Below are 22,527 nucleotides of genomic sequence, written 5' to 3' on the forward strand. Positions count from 1 at the left end.
CCTCGTACCATTTCTCAGGATAGTGTTTCAAATCGATGTGTAGGTTTATTAAGTGCTTCCAGGGTGAACATACCAAAAGACCTCCTCTGCTTTTCTTTCTTGAGCTGTTCAATATGCAATCAGTGCTTTAAATAAATCCACAATTTATTAAAAGATGGGCAATAAAGAAGCTGAGCATTTCACATTCAGTGCTAGCTACAGGAAATTGGTTCTGTGTAAATCACTGCTTTCTAGCTGTAGGGCCCTGCTATAGAAAACATACCTAAAAGCTATCCTTGTGAGGCAGTAATAAGTCTAGTGAACTACCTCAGTCTGCCAAACAGGTATTTTTACTTTGTAGCTAAGTTTGCGCTACAGAAATCTCTACATTCGCATACACATACCACCATTCAACATAATTACACTCAGACACACAATGCCACTCCACGTAATTCCAATGCACTTAATACCACATAATTACTATCCACGTGTTTCCACGGCACACCATGCCACATAATTCGACTCCACAGTTCCGCACCACACAATTCCACAACTAACCAGTCCAATCCAACCCACATAATTCCACTCCACAGAACATACATCCACTCTATTCCATACCAAAACACATGGGTAAAAGAAATTGCCATTTACAATGCCAATAGGTCTAACTCTCACAGACCTATTGCATTGCAAACACTTGTTTCATGATTGTTATGGAATGGGTAAAGGGAATGTCTGTCTTTTCGCTTCTTTGGATGGCCCTTTGAGCAGAAGGCGCGTGCACTGACTGATGTAGACGCCTCCTGTAGCAGTCTTGACATTGTAAGAACGTTCTGCACTCAGTAAGGCTGATCCCAGTCCTTGCCCAAACATGACATTTCTGGCTTTTGTGCATTATTCTTTTCTGTTTAATTCATTTTGAGTGAATACACTGCAGAAATCAAGAGTAGACGGATTGGGTTTTTTAATGGGTTTGTGACTTCGATTCCTGGATTCTCAGCATAACATGTTTGGACATATATTCGATGTTTCTGCAGCCTTAAGTTGGTGGCGGAGGTGACAAGGTCTTGAATACTTGTTGTCTGTTCCTAACTTCACATGGATCCCATTAAATCCTGATCTGTCATTACCAGCACTGATTTTTCCAATACCCCAGCCTCCTTTGGCTTCCAGTTTCAAATTTGCAGCTCCACTAGGTTTCCAGAGTGTCATTACCACGTCTGTTATGCCAGGCCTCAAAATGGCTGTTTTTAGCAACTATGGAATGGTGACTCCTTAGGCATTACCATGGATTTGTAGGATGTATTCATTACTTTGCATAGTTAAATCATTGATCATGCACACAATAACTATAGATAGAGATAATTATTGTTGTTTATTATGCATACTTTGGTTTATGTGCTGTTTTATGCAAACAATTCTAATATTTAATGTTGTAACCTTCAGAAAATAAATACTTACCTTTCCTAAAAAAACATTTCTTTAAAAATTGAAGAAACTTTCCTCGCACTTCTTTAGGAGTTCAAAATTCTGTTGGATCATAACAGCGTAAATGTGATGTTTCTTGCTCGAGGTACCCATCTGTTTAGTCACTCAAGAAAGAGTCAGACAATGTTTTTGCTTCTAAAATAAACGTAATTTGCATTTCTTGAGTTACAGAATCACAGTTGTTGGGATTTTACTATGCGCTTACGAGTACATGTAATCTGTACGGGTGTATTTTCTTTCACGAATATAGGAGCAGGACTGGTAATATAGGTGATCTGGGGTGAGGTCGCGATGGCTGAGCAAAAGGCTGTGAACATCCAGTATTCCTAAACATTTTAATCCTTAAAACGCATGCAAACTCTTCTTTTGGAAGTGCCCTTCCAGGGTGGCAAAGGAAAGGTAGCGCCCCTCCTACCACCCTCACCCACCCCCGCATATTCCATGGCGTTGTAATGGAAATGGTTTCTTCATTGTGAAAACCTTTCACTGTGGAGAGATAAAGATGAATGTTTAACTACACATCATTCACTCATGCAGAACTTTGCAACTGATATAAGTTCTGAATGAGTAAATTTTGGAACTTTAGCATCTGTTGCAAACCTTCTCCAAAAGGACAATAGCCAAATCTAAACTTAAGAGTAAACTTGCCGGAGTAGATTTCCAAGTTATTTAATTTGTCTTTTGTCAAATTGTACCCTAGCTGTTAAACTAAGGAGTAGCCAGAAAATTATATTACGCCCCAGTATGAACCAAAGCTCTTATGGCACCAAGCAAGCGAAGCAAGTCATTGTGACCCTCTCCAGAAGAGGTTGCTTGTCTCTTGTATCAGAGCACCCATCCATTTATCCTTTCATCCTTCAATCCACCTGCTGATATCTACCATTTCACCTATACATTCAGTCATATATTCAGCCTTTCTTCCAGCATTTGGTCTCACCATTCCGTCCATCCTCCTGCCCATCCATATCCCAAACTATCCATCCATCTTCAAACCTATCCATCTATCTTGTCACTTATCTATCTCCCTTCCATCCATCCTTTCAAACATGCATCCTTTCACTCATCCGCCCACCCTTTCACTCATCCATCCTCCCTTTCACTCATCCATCCTCCCTTTCACTTATCCATCCATCCATCCACCTGTAATTTCACTCACCAATCCACCCTTCGACCTATCCATCCACTCATCCATTTACCCTTTCACTCATCCATCCTTTCATGCACTGATACATCCACCCTTTCACTCACCCATCCATCAATCATCCATCCTGTCACTCACTCATGCATCCATACTGTCATCATCCATCCACCCTTTTACTTATCCATCCATTCATCCTTTTACTCATCCATTATCCACCCACCCACCTTCCCACACTTTCATTTTAAGTATGAGTCTTTGTCTGCCGAGTTGCAGTCGGAAGAGGCCCATCAAGAGTTCCACCTCTGCTGTAGCTGCTAAAGCAGTGGGGTGAGGACGCCCCTGCAGCTATCTGTGCTAAGAGCTTACCAGAAATTTTAAGTATTAAAAAACAGAGTGCACGTACCATGCAGTCAGGCAGAGTGTTTTAGGATGCTACAAAGAGCAAGCAGCTGTGCGTCCTAATGGCCTGAGCTGGGTTTGTGTTTTTGCGGTGCAGTCACACATAAAGGTGGTCCACAGTCCGCGAAGAGCATCAGACATGAAGGGCAGCTACAGAACTGTGGGGATCTGTGCTGGACACACTTAGACTTCTTCTTTGGGTGTTAAACCAACACCATGAGTTATAGGAACAGTGTGGACAAGTTTTATTTACCACCCTTTCAAAGATGATCTGTTAAGGCAAATCTTCACCCGTGCATTCATTCTCCTATTTGCCATTGCATTTATCGTCCCATTTATCGTCCTTTTGGGATTTTTATTGTCCCTAATTTTTGATCTTTACAGTTAAAATTCTACATTGGGATCTTCTGGGAATTTTTTGTTTTTTACTTGGGTCTTTCCTCTAGCCTCATGTCGGGGTGAGTCTGGTACTTTGCTGTTTGCTTCTGCATTAATCTTCATCTTCAGTCAAGAAACACATAATTGCCCAGAAGTTTTTATTTTTTTAATTTGTGTTTACCATCTGGCCTTTTGCTCTTTACCTTGTGGCCTTTTCCTCCTTAATGAAGGGGAGCAACCCTGGTTCCTCATCATTGTTTTTCACACGGGCTGAATGCAGTTTATTTCTTACAGTAGACAAGTTAGCAAATGAATTACTAATATATAGCACCAGTTTAATGTCTGAAACAAGTTTGTCTAGCCAGCCCAAACAAAAAAAGTTAATTTAAGTTTGTTCCTCTAGCACTGTTTAGGTTTAAATCTTTTATTAAAGGTTTTCAACAAAGGAAAAAATGGCATCAAGCAATTACACATTCCCGGCCTCAGCGGGGGCAGAATCAGCTGAGCTCGCCTCCACCACCAACGGTTGGGTGGGAAGCCGAAGACTAGCACTGTTTAACTTCCACACTACCTTTTGGTTTAGATGTCACATTGTCACAGTTCTGCCATAGGTAGCCATAAGCCCAGTTATCGTGAGATGCATTTCAATAGAATGACAGATAGTGTAACACACTTTGATTGGTTCGCTTCATTTGCATGTTTGACTGGGGATAGTAACCAGAAGAAAGTGCTTTTTCAACTTCTAATGCCTTAATCAGAGTTCTTTGAAAATGTACAAGATATTAAGTATCTCTTTCAGAAATGAAATGATGTGGTGATCCATGTAGACCGATCATTTCTGGTTAAAAATCTTGGGCCAGGACTTCTAATTTTGGTAACTTGTTCTTTTGAAGGCAGAATACCCTTTATAAATCTGTATAGATCATATGCCACAGTTCATGAGCCATTGATGATGGCTATACATATCCAGAGTACTTCGAAAGTAACACATTGTGTTGGGAGCAAATAGGACAGGCAAGAACATTATTGTGAACATCTGAATGAAACGTTGGCCCCAAAAAAACAAGTTAAAATTAAATCCAAAATATATCGGACAAAAAAGTAAAGCGTTTGATTAAGTTTTTCAGTTTTGTTGGCTGATTGGGCTTTTCTCCCAGCGCAATCAAAGGCAGAGACCACCATTGAACGATTTCCTTATCAATGAAAGGGCCACATATTTTTTCTTAATGACTAAATGCAGATTTTTGGAAAGAACGTTGTTTCCTAAATAACAGAATGGGTTTACAAAATGAATATTTTGATACAATATATTTGTGCGTTGGAGAGAAAAACGATTGTTTTGCAGCGTGAATCTTTCAGGATTCACTATGCTGTGCATTATTCCGCGATCTGGTGGTTGGGTCCGGATTCGTAGTCTTTCTTTTGTTTTTTTTGTTTTTTTCGTAGCCCAGGTGGGCGTCGACGTCCCACCATTTGGTGCACCTCTCGTGACGTCGTCGTGCTCACTGCGGAAGTCCCACCTTTGGGGCGCCATCTTCAGATTCTTTTTTCCGCCGTTGGGTCTGGATCGTCATCGAGAAGCTCCAGGATTTCAATCGAAGGAAGAAGGAGAAAACGCGAGTTTCATCGAGAAAAAACAGCTGAGATAACAGAGAGGAAGAAATTACATCCGGGACGCGAAGAAGGAAGAATTCCCAGGAATTTTCTTCGGCGCCCTTCGAGGATGCGCACTCAGAGGCTCTGAGCGCAATGGACAAGACACCATTCAAATTCTGCCCTAACTGCCACCACAAGTTCGCGCAGAAGGACCAGCATCCGGTCTGCAACCTTTGCCTACCGATCGACCACCCGAGCAAGGACTGCAACGCCCGTTCAGCTTTCGCGCCGAAGACGCTCCGAGTGAGAGAACGCCAGAGAAGAGCTAACTTCAGCATGGAAGGCAAAGGTAAGGCCCCGTCGCTTTACGATCTGGGCCTCTCCACCGACGATGAGGACAACATCGCCGAAGGACCCGACAGCTTCACGGTCGCAGAGACCGATACGAAAACGCCTGATGAGGTAAGAGAATCGTCGAGTTCAAAACCCCCGAAAGGGCCTCGAAAGCCAGAGACAGACTCTCGAAAACCCGAGTCAAAGTCCTCAAAAGGAGCACCGGCGCCGAAAATTTCGACGACCAAGGGTGGATCCATGGACAAAAGGCCGAGCGGATCCTGCGAGAAGGACTCCCTGGTGCCGAAGGACGCCGAAAGGCTGAGTTCGTCGAAAGCAGCCCACGAAGCGGGCCGTTCGACGCAGAAAGACAGGCCAGCGTCGACGCAAGCTCCGTCGAAAAGAGCCGCGGTCGACGTCGAAAGCATCTCCGAAATGGAGAAGAAGAAGAAGAGAAGACTCGAAGCGGAGATGGAGAGCATCCTTCAGAGGAAGGAGTTCGACGCCAAACTGAAAGAATTCCGAATTCCAACGACTCCGTCGACGGACGTCGTCGAGATCGAGGAGCAGGACGAATTCTACGCCGAAGGGCTGCCGAGAGATCATGAGGAGGAGGAAGAAGGCACCTACTATGAAGGCGAAGACGAGGAGGCCGACCAGCAGTCGTTCTACGGCTCGGCGCCATCATCCACTCACGAACTGGATTGGCAAGATATCGACGCCGAAAATCCGGAAGAGCCCGTGGACACGTATCCTTCGAGGCCTTCGCCGCCAGACGACATCGGGGTGTATAATATGGTCATCAGGAGTGCTGCAGCAGCCTTTGGGGTAAAACTAGACGAGGAGAAGCCGAAAGCTGATTTCCTCCTCGAGACCCTGCTCCCCATTCAGACGAGGAGCCAGTTCCTTCCCATGCTCCAAAGCATAATGAACCAGGGGAAGGAAGCCTTTAAGGAGCCAGCAACATGCCGGTCCACCACGCCCAGGACGGAGAAGAAATACAAGCACTCCTCCCTGGACCCGCCTTACATCAAGGGAGCGGTCACTGCCGACTCCATCATCGCTTCCACGGCCAGGAGAAGGGCCAACGTGCCAGCTACCTCGGGGCCACCCCCCGATAAGGAAAGCAGGAGAATGGACCTCACTGGAAGGAAGGTCGAAAGGAACGCGGCGATGCACTGGCGCATGGCGAACTCCAATGCGCTTCTCAATCGACACCAGTACCAGCACTGGGACGAGATGGGGGAGTTAGTCAAACACCTCCCTGAAGAGTACCGCCAAAGAGCATCCCACCTTGTAGAAGAAGGTAAAAACATAGCCAACTCATGCATTAACACTGCATTGGACGGGGCGGAAACTTCCCGCAGACTAATGGCCATTGGGATCACCGAACGGAGACAGGCCTGGCTGAGAATCTCTGGATTCAAACAGGAGGTGCAGAGCAACATATTAAGCACCCCTTTCAACGGTGAGACACTGTTCGGGGCGACAGTGGACGAAAAACTCACCCAGCTGAAGAAAGAGAACGAGACGGCAAGGTCCATGGGGGCCCTACAGTTCAGGGGATGAGAAGAGGCACTACAACTAGAAGACCCTACGGTAGAGGGGGTAACCAGCAGGGAACATCGCACCAGACGTTCCAGCAGGGACAGCAGGGTGAAAGTCACGGCCAGCAAGGTCAGCAAAAGCAAAACTGGCAGTACCAGCCAAGGGGCCAGTCCTTTCGCGGGAGAGGAAACGGACGTGGCCAAAGGAGACGAGGGAGTAACCAACCCTCATCGAAGTGACTCGGCACGCATGGGGACGCTCACCCCCAACATACCCCCAGGGGTGAGGCGCAATGCAAAAACAACAAGGGGGGGGAAGAGACCCAATCGCCTACGAACATCCAACACCCGTAGGCGGAAGGCTGGGACTCTACCTACAGGAATGGCAACGTATAACCACGGACAAGTGGATACTGAACGTCATACAACACGGTTACTGCGTGGACTTGGAGGTGATGCCTCCAAACAGAAAACCAAGACGAAGGCAACGCTCAGGACAGGAGCTTGCTCAACTCCGAGAGGAAACACTGAAGCTGCTCGAAAAGAGAGCCATCGAGCCAGTGCCTTAGAAGGAAAGGAACAAAGGGGTCTACTCGAACTACTTCGTGGTACCAAAAGTAGACGGAAATCTCAGACCCATCCTGGATCTGCGATACCTAAACAAATACATCAGAACACAAAAGTTCAAAATGACATCACTACAGGAGGTGCTGCCCCAAATAAGGGACGGAGACTTCATGTCCACCGTGGACCTCAAGGATGCCTACCTGCACATCCCAATAAACAGGAGGCACAAAAGACTTTTAAGATTCAGCATCAACCAGGACCATTACCAATTCACGACCCTGGCCTTCGGGCTAAAATCAGCACCAAGGGTATTCGCGAAATGCCTGTCGGCAGTCGCAGCATACCTACGAAGGAAGGGGATTCATGTGTACCCTTACCTAGACGACTGGCTGATCAAAGCAAACACCCAAGAAAAGTGCGAGAAACACGCAGCGCAGGTGATAAAGACACTGACGAACCTGGGGTTCTCCATACACTGGGGGAAGTCATCAATGAAGCCAGAACAGGTGAAGATTTTCCTGGGAGCAAAAATCAACACCATAGACAAAGTCGTGCCCAGCGACAGGAGAGCAGAAGCCCTACTGAGAGAGACGAGCCTCTACCAGAAGGGGCGAGTTCTGACAGTGAGAACAGTGAGCAAGATCATGGGGATGATGGCGTCATGTATCCACCTGGTCCCGAATGTACAACTTCACATGAGACCATTCCAAGAATGGCTACAACAGCAATGGTCACAGGCAAGCGGAAGTTGGGAAGATCTAGTGGTTGTTACGCACGCAGTGCAGGAAGAGATAACTTGGTGGAACAGGGACAACATAACTACAGGGAAAAGCCTGGCACCACCAAGCCCAACTGTGACCATCACCACGGACGCATCTCAAAGGGGATGGGGAGCACACATGGACCAACTCAGAGTGAGGGGTCTGTGAGCTCCGGCAGATGCGGTCAGACATATCAATTACCTGGAATTGAAGACTATCCTGCTAGCCCTGAAGGCATTCCAGAAGCACCTGTACAACCAGAGAGTGTTGATTCAAACAGACAACACCACAACCATGTTTTATATCAACAAACAGGGTGGGACACAGTCGTTCCCCCTTTCCACTCTGGCACAGGAGATTTGGAGATGGGCCATACCTCTCAAGATAGACCTGCTAGCGATTCACCTACCAGGGAAGGACAATGTGGAGGCAGACTGGCTAAGCAGGCAGACCTCAGCTTCACACGAGTGGGAGCTCAATGGGCACGAAACGCAGAAGCTTTTCCAGAAATGGGGAACTCCCACAATAGACCTATTTGCAACACGCCAGAATGCAAAATGCCGATGCTTCGCGTCCAGGCAACCAGATCAGCAATCCCAAGGGAATGCCCTATGGATAAGCTGGGCAAGGACATTTGCCTACGCCTTTCCGCCGATACCACTGTTACACATGGTGCTAGAGAAATGCAGAACCAGCAACATGACACTGATCCTGGTGGCACCACAGTGGGCAAGGCAGACTTGGTTCTCCCAAATTCTGGAAATGACTCAAGGGAATCCCCACAGATTCACAAGAAGAAAGGACCTGCTCTCCATGCAGAACGGAGAGGTTCTACATCCAGAGCCAGAAAGCCTCAGCCTAGCGACATGGCTCCTGAAGAGTTAGAGTTTGCGGACCTTAGATTGCCTGCAAGCACTATGCGAGTGCTGCGAGAGGCAAGGAGACCAACTACACGCAAATGCTATAGTGCAAAATGGAAAAAGATTTACAATATGGTGTGGCAAAAAAGGCCGGCAGAATAAAATGACAAAGGACTCAACAGTGCTGAGATACCTCACGCACCTTCTGAAAAATAACCTATGCTCCACCTCCCTAAGGGTACACCTAGCGGCGATAGTAGCCTACACAAGAGGGGAGAAGGGTGGAAGTTTCTTTACGTCGCAGGTAGTAAAGAGATTCATGGAAGGAGCGAAACGAATCGCGCCACCTAAAAGGTTGCCGCCGCCGGCATGGAACCTTAGCGTGGTCCTGACGGAGCTGATGAAAGCACCATTTGAACCCATACACAAGGCATGTTGACTATGAAAACTGCATTTCTGGTAGCCATAACCTCGCTACGCAGGGTGAGCGAACTGCAAGCACTAACGCTACAAGAGCCCTACATACAGATACACAAGGACAGGGTTGTCCTGAGAACGGACCCACACTTCATGCCTAAGGTCGTGTCGGCATTCCATTTGAACCAGAGTATTCAGATACCGATTTTCTTTCAAAACCCAACTTCGAACGCAGAAAGAGCTCTACACACTCTAGACGCTAGGAGAGCGGTGATGCACTACATTGAGAGGACCAAGGAGCACAGAAAAACTCAGCAGCTCTTTGTGTCCTTTGCATCAAGCTTCATGGGGAGACCAGTGACAAAGGGCACCATTGCGAGATGGATTGCACGAACTATACAATTTTGCCACAATCAGGCAGGACAGGAGCTAACGGAGGGGCCTCAAGCTCACTCCACAAGGAAGAAAGGGGCAACCATTGCCTTTCTGGCAAACACGCCCATTCAGGACATATGCCTGGCGGCAACATGGGCTTCGGTGCACACGTTCACCAAGCACTACTGCGTGGACATACAGATGAACAAGGAAGCACAAGTAGGACAGAAGGTGCTTCAACACATATTCAACGACCAACGCTCATCTACCACCCAGCCGCCACAAAGATAACAAACCGCTACAAAGTCTATGCACAGCATAGTGAATCCAGAAAGATTCACGCTGCAAAACGAATAGTTTCTTACCTGTTGGTGTAGTTTTGCAGCTTGAAGATCTTTCTGGATTCATTAGCGAACCCACCCACCTCCGCCAGGAAGATGAGGCTGGAGGAAGAGGGGGAAAAACATAGAAGTACAGAAGGACTGAAATACTACAGAAAAATGGACATATAAGTTAATCATTCGCCTAGGGTTAAAAAAAAAAAAACGAGAGGAAAAAAGAACCCGAAGATGGCGCCCCAAAGGTGGGACTTCCGCAGGAAGCACGACGACGTCACGAGAGGTGCACCAAATGGTGGGACGTCGACGCCCACCTGGGCTACGAAAAAACCAAAAAAAACAAAAGAAAGACTACGAATCCGGACCCAACCACCAGATCGCGGAATAATGCACAGCATAGTGAATCCAGAAAGATCTTCAAGCTGCAAAACTACACCGACAGGTAAGAAACTATTCGTGACTATGCCTTGAATGGTTTCTGCATAGTGTTGGTTTATACGGAAATATATATTGGCATTTTTCTCAGATGAGGATAGCTCTCCATTGTCCTTGTGAGTTCAAATTGAAAATTAGGCTAAATTAATTTGAAGGTCGCTTACCTAATTAGCAGTTTGTTGTTTTAAGGGTGACTTGCATGATTTTGTAGTTCCCATAAAACTGGCGGTTTATCTTTTACTCTAAATACCTGTTCCCAAGGATATTTCATCTGTATTGTAGTAAAGTAGCTGGTACATTTGTAAACCTGTATTTGAAATTTCAAGCAAAGGCTGATAAAGAGGTATTTCAGAAAATAAGCATAAAATGTTATTATTGTGTTTGAAAATACAACAGAGGAAATCCGGGTTGGAAGAAAATAAAGCGGACTAAAACAACTACAAAATCGACAACAAAACAAATAAAGCAGCAGTCTTTCCTAATTGTATATTAATCTGAATAGGAACCCATTTATCTTAAGATACAATTTACCTTCACAGTTGCAAAAAATGTCTCTGGGATTTTGCTTACAAGGTGGCAACTCCTTCACAAGGGAACTGAAAAAAATTGCCAATGACCTGGCTGCCAGCAGTTGGCAGTCTTTCACAAATGCTAGTGTGTTATCACATTGGATTTTCTCTTTTTTCTTTTTTTTGGGAGAGAATACCTATTAAATGTTTGATCACTATAACATCACTTTCAAAATACAATAGTAAAGACCACTGCTAAGGTTCTATCAGTAAAAACTCTGTATTTAGTTCTAGTTGACATTTGCAAGTCTATTTTTGCTTCTTGTATCATAAGCAGTAGGTGCACATTTCTTGTATTTTATAATTACAACTATTAATAAAAATTCATGTTGAAAATATATTTTCAATTTCATTGTTTAACTGTTGGGCTGTTTTTTATTTTTAGGAAATTACAATTATTGCTCCTGAAGGCCCCTCAGCACAGGCACGAAGAGTATTTCAAACATATGACCCTGAAGGTGAAAGATGCTATGCTTTTTTTGTTTTACATTTTGTTTTTTCAATGAAGATTCTAATGGTGCTGAGGCATTATGTGCATGCATTACAGAGAGGTTTTTGTACCTAAGAGAATTTGAAAATGTTAGGATGTTGAACAGATGTCCCTCGTGTAATTAATTGATAAAAAAGGATTCTGTGGAGTTCGTTGAACAAAATGCTGTTGCATCACTTGAACAGATAATAGGCAACTTTTTAAAAGTTTAACTACTAAGTCCTAGTTTGTAGACACTCCATTTTATTATAGATGGGAACTGTATGCAAGAATGAGCAGAGGTATGATAACTCATCCTCTCTAAGCATATCTATCTATCAAGTTATAGTTAAGTCATAGTTCCAAAGTCAGGTTATAGTTCCAAAGTAAAACATTTTTCTCTCCTTAATAACTTTGGTGCTGATCTTTAAATCTACATGAAACCTTAAACAGGGCATCCTCTTTGGGTAGTTAATGCTATGTTTCATGCAGAACCGTCAAGTGGGGCTAAGAAAAAGTGTTCCCAAAAGTGCTCTTTGCCATTATTATTACCCTAGGAACCTTTACTTCTCAACACAGAAAAATCAGATGAATGGAATTGCACCATATTCAGGACAAAGATAGAATTTTACACAAAGAGGTGCCTTTGCAAGGTTTGGTGTAAATCCGTTTAGAGGATTTTAAGAAATTAGCGTTCAAAAAGGTGCTTGGGTTGGGCATGGGCAGTTTAAATTTTAGCGGTATCTGGACCGTTAATTCATAGTGTCCGGTACCAAGGACCTCCATGGTTCCAAAATTGGAAAATATTTTTATCTGATTGGCCGCGGGAGCTATTTCACTCGCCCTTCAACAATTTCAGTACAGATTATACAGAGACATCTGTGGTACCGAAAAGATCTGAAAATGTTGCAGCTGCCATTGAAGGATGCGTGTACTCAAAATGCGTTTGTCACATAATCCATTGTCTACTGCATAATCTGCAGATAATAAAAAAAACACTGCCTCGCAAGAGAAGTCTAGACTTTGAAGGAGAAACTTCCTCGGAGCCACCTTCCAAGCCAGCATCAAAAACACACACAGGGACCGGATTCAAGCCCTCTCCCATATGTTCCATAATCTTCTCCACTTCCCCCACCAACTTCCCCTTCTCTACCACCAGGCTCATGCACATCCCCTCCTTTGCCTCCACTAGACTCGTATTGTAAAGTGGATATACAATAAACTAGGTGCAAGTACATGTAATTCAGTGCAATATTATTTGCACTACAATTCTTGCAGATGTCTCTCTCTAATAGGCCCACTCACTATTCTTACTCTCTAGTCCACAAATGTTGTCAATTTGGATAAGACAAGAGGTCAATACATTTAGCAACCTGAACATATTGCTTTGTCTAATGAATCAAGTGTTGAATGTTAACCCAAAAACTTTCATATTTTGGACTTTTTGCCTAAGAATCAAAAAACATGTTTGTTTATAATACTTATGTTCATAACATGTGTCGCTTGAGATTCACATGTTCTGCATACTCCTGTCATTTCTTGTTGGACTTCAATGTTTGCAAGTTGTTTTTCATAGAAGAAAGTTGTTTGAGTCAAAAGAAGTACCGTGACTCCTCCGTTAGCTGGCAATGCGCATAGGCACCAACTTTGTTAGTTATTTTTCCGCCATCAGATTTGGACATGTACTACCTGGGCTACGAGTTTCGACACATTCTGCGTGCTCCCACTCTGGCCTAGACGGTGCAATTCTATACCCAGTCTTGGAGAAAAGTCTTTGTTGCCTGCATTTCTCTCTGTGTCAACCTCCGGAGATCGATTTAGCAGTGACTTCTGACTGTTAGGGCCTCAGGCACTCTTTGAAGCCACCCTTGTCACTTGACTTCAATGAATTCCCTTCAGAGAATGTACTAACAGTGATGGAATGGATACCATTTCAATACTATTCCCCCAGTGCCACACAACATTTATCCGTTGATCCGATCACCAAGATGTTTGCACCCTCTGCCTCTTCCCTGGCCACAAGCACAGCATGTGCAGGGCCTTCCTCACCATCCGCTTGAAGAAGACCCTACGGTATTGACGGGAAAGAATGTGGGCCCATCAGAAGATGAGGTGGCAAGTCTCCAACGACATCGGACAACACCCCCCCAACATTTTTGGAGAACATGCCCCATCAGCCACCACCCAGCCTAGAGGCGGTTTTTCCCTCTGACTTTGACCAAGAGGAAGAACAACAAGAGGTTCTTTTCACCTCAAACATCTCTGGACCTCCAGCAAAGATCTACGCTAGGGTTGTAAGTATATTTGGCACCGATATGACCACAAAGTCTTTCAGGAAGCCTCAGGCAGGCGCCGACCACCACCACTAGGGTTCAGGCATTGAGCCTTAATCCGACCATTGGAACCAACCAAAGACTTCAGAACTGAGGTTGCTCCTGGTTTCCTGCATCGACGCGGTTCGGCTGTCGAGCTATGAAATCCACCACAAGCTTCAAGCACCTTTGAAGCCGAAGCCACCTTCCATCCCGGCACCGAAGCTAAACTCAATACCAAGGCCTCCCTCAACTCTGAAACCGCCATTCGCGGTATTTGAAAGAACATAATGTTTCAAAGGTGAATCCAAGTAAATTTGCATTGGTTCTCAGCAGCGGTAAGAATCCATTTATGTTCATGTTGGATAGCCACACTTGAATTTGAGGTTGATTGGTGCTGTTGGTGAGCTACAAGAATCCAGATATTAGATCTTCTGGTGGAACACAACAACACTTTCTATGGTTTCAATGTGACATCTCAAACCAGTATGGTGCTTGGTAACGTAGAAGAACAATTCAAGCCAATTTAAGGTGATGGCTGGGAGCTGTGCTTCTCCTTGTTATCACTGCCTTTCTTTCCATCCTCGGTCTGTTTAGCTTGGAGTCTCCTAAGCTCACGATTTTCTTTTGGAAGCCAGACATCCTACTGGTCTTCAGTGACTCCTCTGGACACCTCCGTGAAACCTAGTCCTATATCCCATCTGAGGCAGTTGTCTGGTTATGTTTCATATTTGTCTTCTTTTTTTTCATTTACTGTTGCATTAAGAGGTAAGTGCAGTTCTGCCCACAAGATTTATTTTCTCCTTTTCATGCAATCCGGACAGTTCTCTGTTTATTGTACCTATATGTGTGATAGCTTCCCTTCCCAAAGGCAACTGCAGCACAATGACCTCTCTTACCTCCATATTTTCTCTAGGACTTGAATGGATTGTACATTATTAGGCTGAAACGAACGATGGGGTTATTTGGTGAGCAACCTGCTACTTTAATGATCTGCTGCAGCAAGGCATTGCAGGTGGTCTTCTCTGATCCTTTGACAGATTTGTTGCTTGATCTTTGCTAATTTCTTTCATATTCTTCGCGTTACCCCCTCCCCCCCCCCCCCACAGGGTCCAGTTCACTCGTGTGTCCTAAATGCTTAAACTTTTGTTTCTAAGTCTATCACACTTTATTATTTGGAATCTTGAGGATGGGTCAAAAATCCTCCTGCTTGAAACTCCAGCCAGAAGCTACACACTTTTGTGTGTGTGTGTGTGTGTGTATTTCATGCTGTATTTTTATGGTGGCCATTGCATATCAATGGCCAATTATACAAATTATAGCCACCTTCCATATGTTCACAGCCACCTCCCTTTTGCTGGATTATTTATTACCATTCCTATCCATGCTCTATACGCCTAGTTAGAGCAGGCGGTGTTTGCTATAAATCAGCTTTAATTGTTTTCAGCCTTGTATTAATGTAGTTTTAGCTATTGGCATAAATCAAAAATGTGGTTCAAAATGCTTTTAACAAATACAAACTCCATCTGATTCTTCTGCTTAGGACACTGTTTTCTTCCAAACTGAATGCTTTTGGAAACTACTTAATGTCATTGGAATCCTTGGCATTTTCTAAATATACACAGTTATTCTCACGATAAGTATTCTATTCCAAATTTGAAACTTAGAGCTTTCGGCTAAAACAGCAAACCAATATGTTGCGCACCTAAACCAATGTGTACGGCTTTAGGTCTTATAGAAACCAAAAGCCACAGAATTGTTTAGTTCAGTGCTGGTGCTACTCACTGTATATGGTTGGTAAACTAATGTATTCCATGAAGGAACGTATACAGTGCACAAATTTGTGTCATATGCCTCGGCATTATATCTTTGGGTATACTTTTAAATTCTTTGCTCAAAGATTGCGTTGGGTGTAAGGTCGGTCAAACTTGTTATCACTTTAATGTTGCACTTTCCTTTGAGCACTATGTGTAGGTTAGTAGGCATAGATTAAGGATTGCACACAAACTGCAACAGGCAATGTTTCTGTTGATTACAAATTAGAATAACCTTTGTGTGATACTTTGCAAAACTATTCGTTTTTTTCTGGTGTACAATTTTAAGTTTCTGTTGCCATTCTTAACTTTAGCTCCTGTGGTAAACGTTAGTACAATGATTATGGATAGCAAACAAATATACACCTGAGGACAAGAGATGTGTAGATGCTAGTGATCAGAGCTCACACAAGTCTCCGCATGTATCAAAAATGAAAACAGCCATAGCAATCTTTAGTGCAGCTGGTGCAGTAACACATGGGGCAAGTGCTGAGGACTACAGCAACCTTACCTAAAGGCATTGTGGTAAATATTTAAATTACCTGTACTATTTTTTATGCGGTAAAGTCTAGTAAGAATAACTCAGTCAAAATAAGAGGCAGAATCCGTGGTATTAGAGGTTCTGAAAAGGGCTTTATTCCTTACAAAGGAATTATAGTTCGAACTAGGCAACCATATTCCATCACCACGAAGGTTCAGGAAGGGATCAGCAATACATTATTGACAAGTAACAATATTTATATGGAAAGCATTGCATTAGGACAGATGCAGGAGGCGTAACAGCTGAAAATACAGATAAGAATACACATACGTAATGAAAATAGGCGTAAATACAGGCGTATACTAGAAACGTCATTTAAAAATGATGTCACAAGTGGGTGGATCCATAAGAGAATCCTGCAGTGTCAGCAGAAATATTTGACAGAGATGCGCGCGCAGCCGCATGACGTGTGATTGACGTGCAACTAGAGGGTGAAGGGGAATTGACATTTAGCTCTACATGTGGAGACAGAAGTCTGGGGTGTCAGGACAACCTAGTCCTAAATCATATCTAATATCTTGTGTTTAAGGAACTATATTATCTGGAAGGAAGGGTCTTCTCGGACAGATCCTATTCTATACTGACTGTTAGTGCGTGTACAAGCGTCTATGTGTCTACATGCGATGCGAGGGGGCAGGAATCTTTCATAGTAACAGGGGCTATGAATTACTTGCAAAAAGACAGCGAGGCCGAGCCTTTTGCTCGGTAGCTGGAGGGATGTTTACCTAAACTACTAGACAGGAATGCATTGGATGAGGAGCGGAGCAGATAACTTGAAGGCTGAATACAGTTTTTGGCAGGCAACAGGCCGCGTCAGGCACCGTTAGCCGCGCAGGGAGTAAGACAAAGTTCATGGACACGGATGCAGGTCCAAGCTGGAGCATTTCAGAGGCAGAAACAGAGAAAGGCTTGATGGCAGAATTCAGGGCCTACTCGCCTTAACTACAAAACTAGAAAAGTGAACCACATAAAGTCGGTGGCCTTTCATACTTAGGAATGGAATATTCGACCCATTCATGGCGGATCTGAAAGAGGGCATGTTGACGTTGGATGCGCATGTATTTGCGTCTTCATAGCTGAAACTGGAGGGAACATACATGTACTTATAGCATGTACATGGAGTCGTTGGGGTCTAAGATAGGGGACACAATTGACCATAAAAATTCATATTTCCACAGCATGACTCCCTTCCATGTTGGCCAATCCATGAATCTGACAGGGTTCATTGTTACCCCTCGAAAGGAAGAGGGGCCCCATTGATTGGACCCCCAAAGGTGCTTTGAGGTTTTACATACTCTGAACCAGGGACCATAGAGTGGCATCTATTCTAAGGTGAGGAATCTGTGGATATTCTAAGATAAGAAAGCTGCACTGAGATAGAGTATCCACCACAAAGAGTATTGCCAAAGCTAAGTAACTTGTTCAGCTCTGTAGTTTCTATACAATACAAAACGTGCAGCAGTTTGGAAAATAATGGAACCGATTCAGAAATCCACTTTTCATGGGTTTCCTCCCACGTTATATGTACAATTCGAACTGGAAGAAATTGGGTTGTTGTTTGACTGGGGTATGAGCCCAGGTCAAGCAGCAACCACAACCCTTGTCAAGTGCAATTCAACCCTAAATTAACCTGTGCTCAATCGTCTGGTAGCTTGGCTGAGAGCAGTCAGGCGTAACTCAGAGGCAACGTATAAAGTATTTGTGCCACACTTCAAACCGTAGTAAAGTGAAAAACAGACCACAAAAAGAACCCCACACCAAGTTAGAAAAATAGGGTTATTTTTAATGAATAAAACAAGACCAAAATGACAAAGTCCAATTGGTTGAACTGGAGATATTCAATTTTAAAGACTACAATAAAAAGAGGACCAAAAATGCAAAGCGCCAACTCTAGATATCTGGTTGCACCGGACCGAGACTAAGTCAAAAGTTAAGGCCAACAACGATGGAGCATGGGCTGGCTACAGGGACCCATTAAGGTCCTCTGAACAAAGTACCTTAAATCCTGGTTTGCTGAGCATTGCAAGGGTCTGCGTTGCGCAACCGAGGCGATCCTTCGGTTCCGAGGTACAGCAAGGCTACGTTGTGAGGGCCTATGTTGTCGTCGAGGATTCCATCGACGAGGGCTTGTGATGCGAAGTCCAGCATCGAGGATGCGCCGCACAGTCTGGGCAATGCGTCCGTTCCAAGGAGTTGCCCTACTGAGTCCAGCTGCGTCGTCGACGAGAGATGCAATGGCCTACACCAAACCGAAGGGGTTACAGACTGTGGCAGTGATGCAGGTCTTTGTGACTGGTCCAATCGAAGTAGCAGCGGAGATGCGTCTGTTCCGCTGGATCCACAGAGGCTAGCAGAGCACCTGAAGTCCACTTTCATGGGTCTAGAACTGGGGTGGCACCACTTTGTAGGGTAGATTCACAGATGACAGAGTCCAGGTGCAGGGCTATTGGAAGCCTTTTGTATCCCTATGGCTTCAGATCAGGACGTCAGCCAACTAGCCCTTGAAATCACACTGAGGTTCTGGATTCAAGAGCTGCAGGTCCAGTCCATCTCACCCAGGCACGAGGGCTGCAAGTCAGCACAGCAGTGCCTCTGTCCTTCAAAGCAGCAGTCCAGCAGAGTGGCAGTCCTTTCAGCAGCACAGCAGTCCTTCTTCCTGGTGGCAAAGTATTCACACAAGTCCAGAAGTGTACTGAAGATTTGATGTCTAAGGTACAATATTTATTCCCAATTGTGCCTTTGAAGTGGGGAGAAGCTTCTAGGGCTAGGCCTGTAAAGTGCACAGGTGGCCTGCGTTCCTCGCCCGGGCTCCAGACTAACTACAAGGGGTTGCGGAGGCAATTACAAAGCCGGTTCAAGTGTAAGTGGGACTGGGTCCAACTCCTCGCTCCCATCCTACCAGTGATGGCCCATCTAGGCACATCTAAGCTCCCTTTTGTGTATGGCTGTCTTTGAAGAATTCACAAAGCCAGACTGTCCATTTCATCCAATCAAGTAACCCGGAGACAGGCTGCAGGCACCATGTGGCTAAGGAAGGAAAATGCCAGCTTTCTAAAAGTTGTAATTTAAAATACGAGTTCACCATAAATTGGGATTTTTCATTACAATCCCAAAGATTTGGAAATAACAGATTATTAAATGAAATGAGCTAATGCTATCCAATCAGAGAGGTAGGCCTTGCAGTAGTGAAAAGCAAATTTAAGGCTTTTTTACTATCGGGACATGTAAAACTTAAAATGTTCTACTTTTTAAATGCATTGCATCCTGCCCTCTGGGCTGTCCAGGGCCTACCCTAGGGAAGACTTGTATGCATTAAAAAAGGAAGGTTTGGGCTTGGCAAAAAGATTATTTAACCAGGTAGAAATAACAGTTTACAACTCCACACACACAGGCTGCGATAGCAGGCCTTAGACTTGTTTGAGTTGCTACATCAGTGGGTGGCACAATCAGTGCAGCAGCTCTGCCATGTTTAGCACTGGTTAGCCATGGTCAATTGTGCAGAATCCTAAAGCCAGCAAAAACAGAGTCAGCAAAACAAGAGGTCTGAAGGCAAAAACAAATATAGGGGTAACCACACTAAGGATGCCAGGTCTAACAGGTGTAAATACCCATCCCCGGCTGAAAGTGGGGAGAACTACCCAACCCTTTGGGAGTTCTCTTCACTAAGGTGAAAAACCCTGGAGAGACCATCCGCATTGGCGAGGTCTGTTCCAGGGCTGTGTTCCATCATAAAGTCCATTCCCTGTAGGGAGATAGGCCACCTTAACAGTTTGTGAATGTCACCCCTCATCTGAATTACAGATGGTATGCCCTATGTCGTTGCCAAGCTAACAGTCCACATCTGGATGGACTCCTAGCTATGCGCAAGGAACTGAGACCCTAACCACCCCCTTCACTCTAAGGGAACCAAAGTCACTGGGTAGTGACTCATGGTTCTTGGCTGCAACAACTTCAAGGAATGCATTAGGGAGTACCTGATCTAAGGTCACCATTTGACACCTGACAAGTGACATACTGGCTCCAGTGTTTTTCAGAGCCTCCACCCTCTGCCCATTGATGGTGACCCACTGCCTGTATTTCTTGTAACTGACATGCATGCACCACAAACACCACTCTAAAGCGACGTCCCATGTTTGGGAAGATGGTGGCACCGTAACCTAGAGAATGTCCCATGCATAACGCTACTATGTTCTTTCATCTGGTTGTCTACTGTGGCAGAGATTTTTTTATGCATATCTGGTGGTGAATTTTTTTAATTTGGGTCTCCTGGGCTATCTCTTGTTGATCAGAGCAGTATCACATCTATAAGTAAAATGTACATATACATTAATTTGCAGGCTCCTCAACTTCCTATGTCCTGAAGAGGTCCAACTTTAAGTGACATAACGCGTCAACCTTTTTTGACTGGAGGAGTCAGATTTATAAATAAATCTGATGCATTTAATGAGGGACACCCCAGAAAACTTTTGCAGACAAGACTTTGCCTCATGGGTGTCACCATAATGGACTACCTCTAATGTGGATTGCGTATTATATTTAGAAGTCACAGCCGTATATTTGCATGACATATTTGGAAGAGACAGTTCCTATTGTTCTAGGGACATCGAATATATGTGTTTTGTTACATTTATTTGTTTTGATTTTTGTATTTGAGGATTAATGTATAAGAAGATATGTCCCACTTTGTATTGTGAATAGATATTTGTTTTGTCACAGTTTTATGTATCTACACTGTTCTCCGCACCGCAGTTTAGGAGTTTTGGAGTTTCGCTTCTTAACCCCTTCACTGCTAGGTCTTTTTTTGGCTATTTGGGGTAGTTCGTGCTTAGGCCCCTGTAACTTTTTGACCACATATGTTATCCGCGCCAAATTTGCGTCCTTTTCTTCCAACATTCTGGAGATTGTAAAGGTACCCAGGATTTGTGGATTCCCCTGGAGGGGCACCCAGAAATTAGCCAAAATAGAGCTACATTTAATTTTTTTTGAGGAAAAGTGTGCTGCAAATGAAAGCGTCTGGGGTTTTTCCCTGCAAATGGTATCAGAAAAGGGTTTGTGGGGCTGAAATCACCATTTTCCCAGCTTTTAGGGAATTAAAGAGTTTTGTCAGAAAAGCAAAATCTTTTACACCGTTTTGGCATTTTTCGGGGACATAGCCTATTTGTGCTTTCAACCTCCTTCCAGTTAATGGTAGACATGGGTATGAAAGCAATAATGGATCCTGGAAAGCTATACATTTTAGAAAAGTAGACAAAATTCGGAATTCAGCAAGGGGTCATTTGTGTAGATCCTTTAAGGTTTCTTTGTAGAAACTAACAGTTGAATATAGGAAAAACTGACAATTAGTTGAAAAAAACAGCCTTTTGTGTCAACGTTTTCACCTGTAACTTCTTCTAATTATGACCGCTCTTTGAAAGCAATATATCGTTACATTGGCTGGACCTTACTGGTTATGGGGATATATAGGACTTGTAGGTTCACCAAGAACCCGACAAACCCAGAGCCAAAAACTGAGCAGCGACTTGCAGTGGTTTTTTATTATGTACCGGGTATATAGCGATTATTCCGGGAAAATGTATACATGGAAAAATCGGTATGAAAGATAGCTATGTATTTCTGAAATGCGTTCAAAATATAGAGTTTAGAAACAGTAGATATTTGCACATTTCCGAAATTGGAAATACTCATACTAGCATGAGAATTAAGTCATTTTTCAAAATGACTTCTTTTTTACACATTGTCTTTAATTTGGAAGGCAGAAATGCATCGAAAGTCAATAGGTAATAAAAGTTGCTTTACAAATGTGAATTACCCTAAGTCTCCCGATAAAAAATGGTACCTCACTTGTGTGGGTAGGCATAGTGCCCGCGACAGGAAACGGCGCAAAACGCAACCTGAACACACCACATTTTCACAGTGAAAAATAACCCTTTTTTGGCAAAGTGCCTAGCTGTAGTTTTTTAACCCTAGCTCTGCCGGCACCTAGGGAAACCTAGCAAACCGATACATTTTTGAAAACTAGACACCCAGGGGAATCCAGGATGGGGTGACTTGACTGGCTCTCACCAGGTTCTGTTGCCCAGAATCCCTTGCAAACCTAAGAAATTGTCAAAACACATTTTCCTCACATTTCTGTGGTGGAAAGTTCTGGAATCTGCGCGGATCATCAAATTTCCACCCACCCCGCGTTCCCCCCCCTCCCCCCCCCCCC

At 44.2% G+C, this 22,527-nt stretch overlaps 1 protein-coding gene across 3 annotated transcripts in view; it reads left to right on the forward strand.

Annotated features, from left to right (window-relative positions):
• The window catches only part of MINDY3 (MINDY lysine 48 deubiquitinase 3), a 256,241-nt gene that overhangs the window by 160,314 nt on the left and 73,400 nt on the right, over positions 1–22,527 (forward strand). For all 3 annotated transcript variants that reach the window (XM_085631243.1, XM_085631242.1, XM_085631241.1), the window contains exon 12: positions 11,569–11,641. In XM_085631243.1, the coding sequence (XP_085487369.1) occupies positions 11,569–11,641 (73 nt within the window). The remainder of the gene's footprint in view (positions 1–11,568; positions 11,642–22,527) is intronic.

Source organism: Triturus cristatus, chromosome 10 (assembly GCF_964204655.1).
Source record: "Triturus cristatus chromosome 10, aTriCri1.1, whole genome shotgun sequence".
Taxonomy (NCBI): domain Eukaryota; kingdom Metazoa; phylum Chordata; class Amphibia; order Caudata; family Salamandridae; genus Triturus; species Triturus cristatus.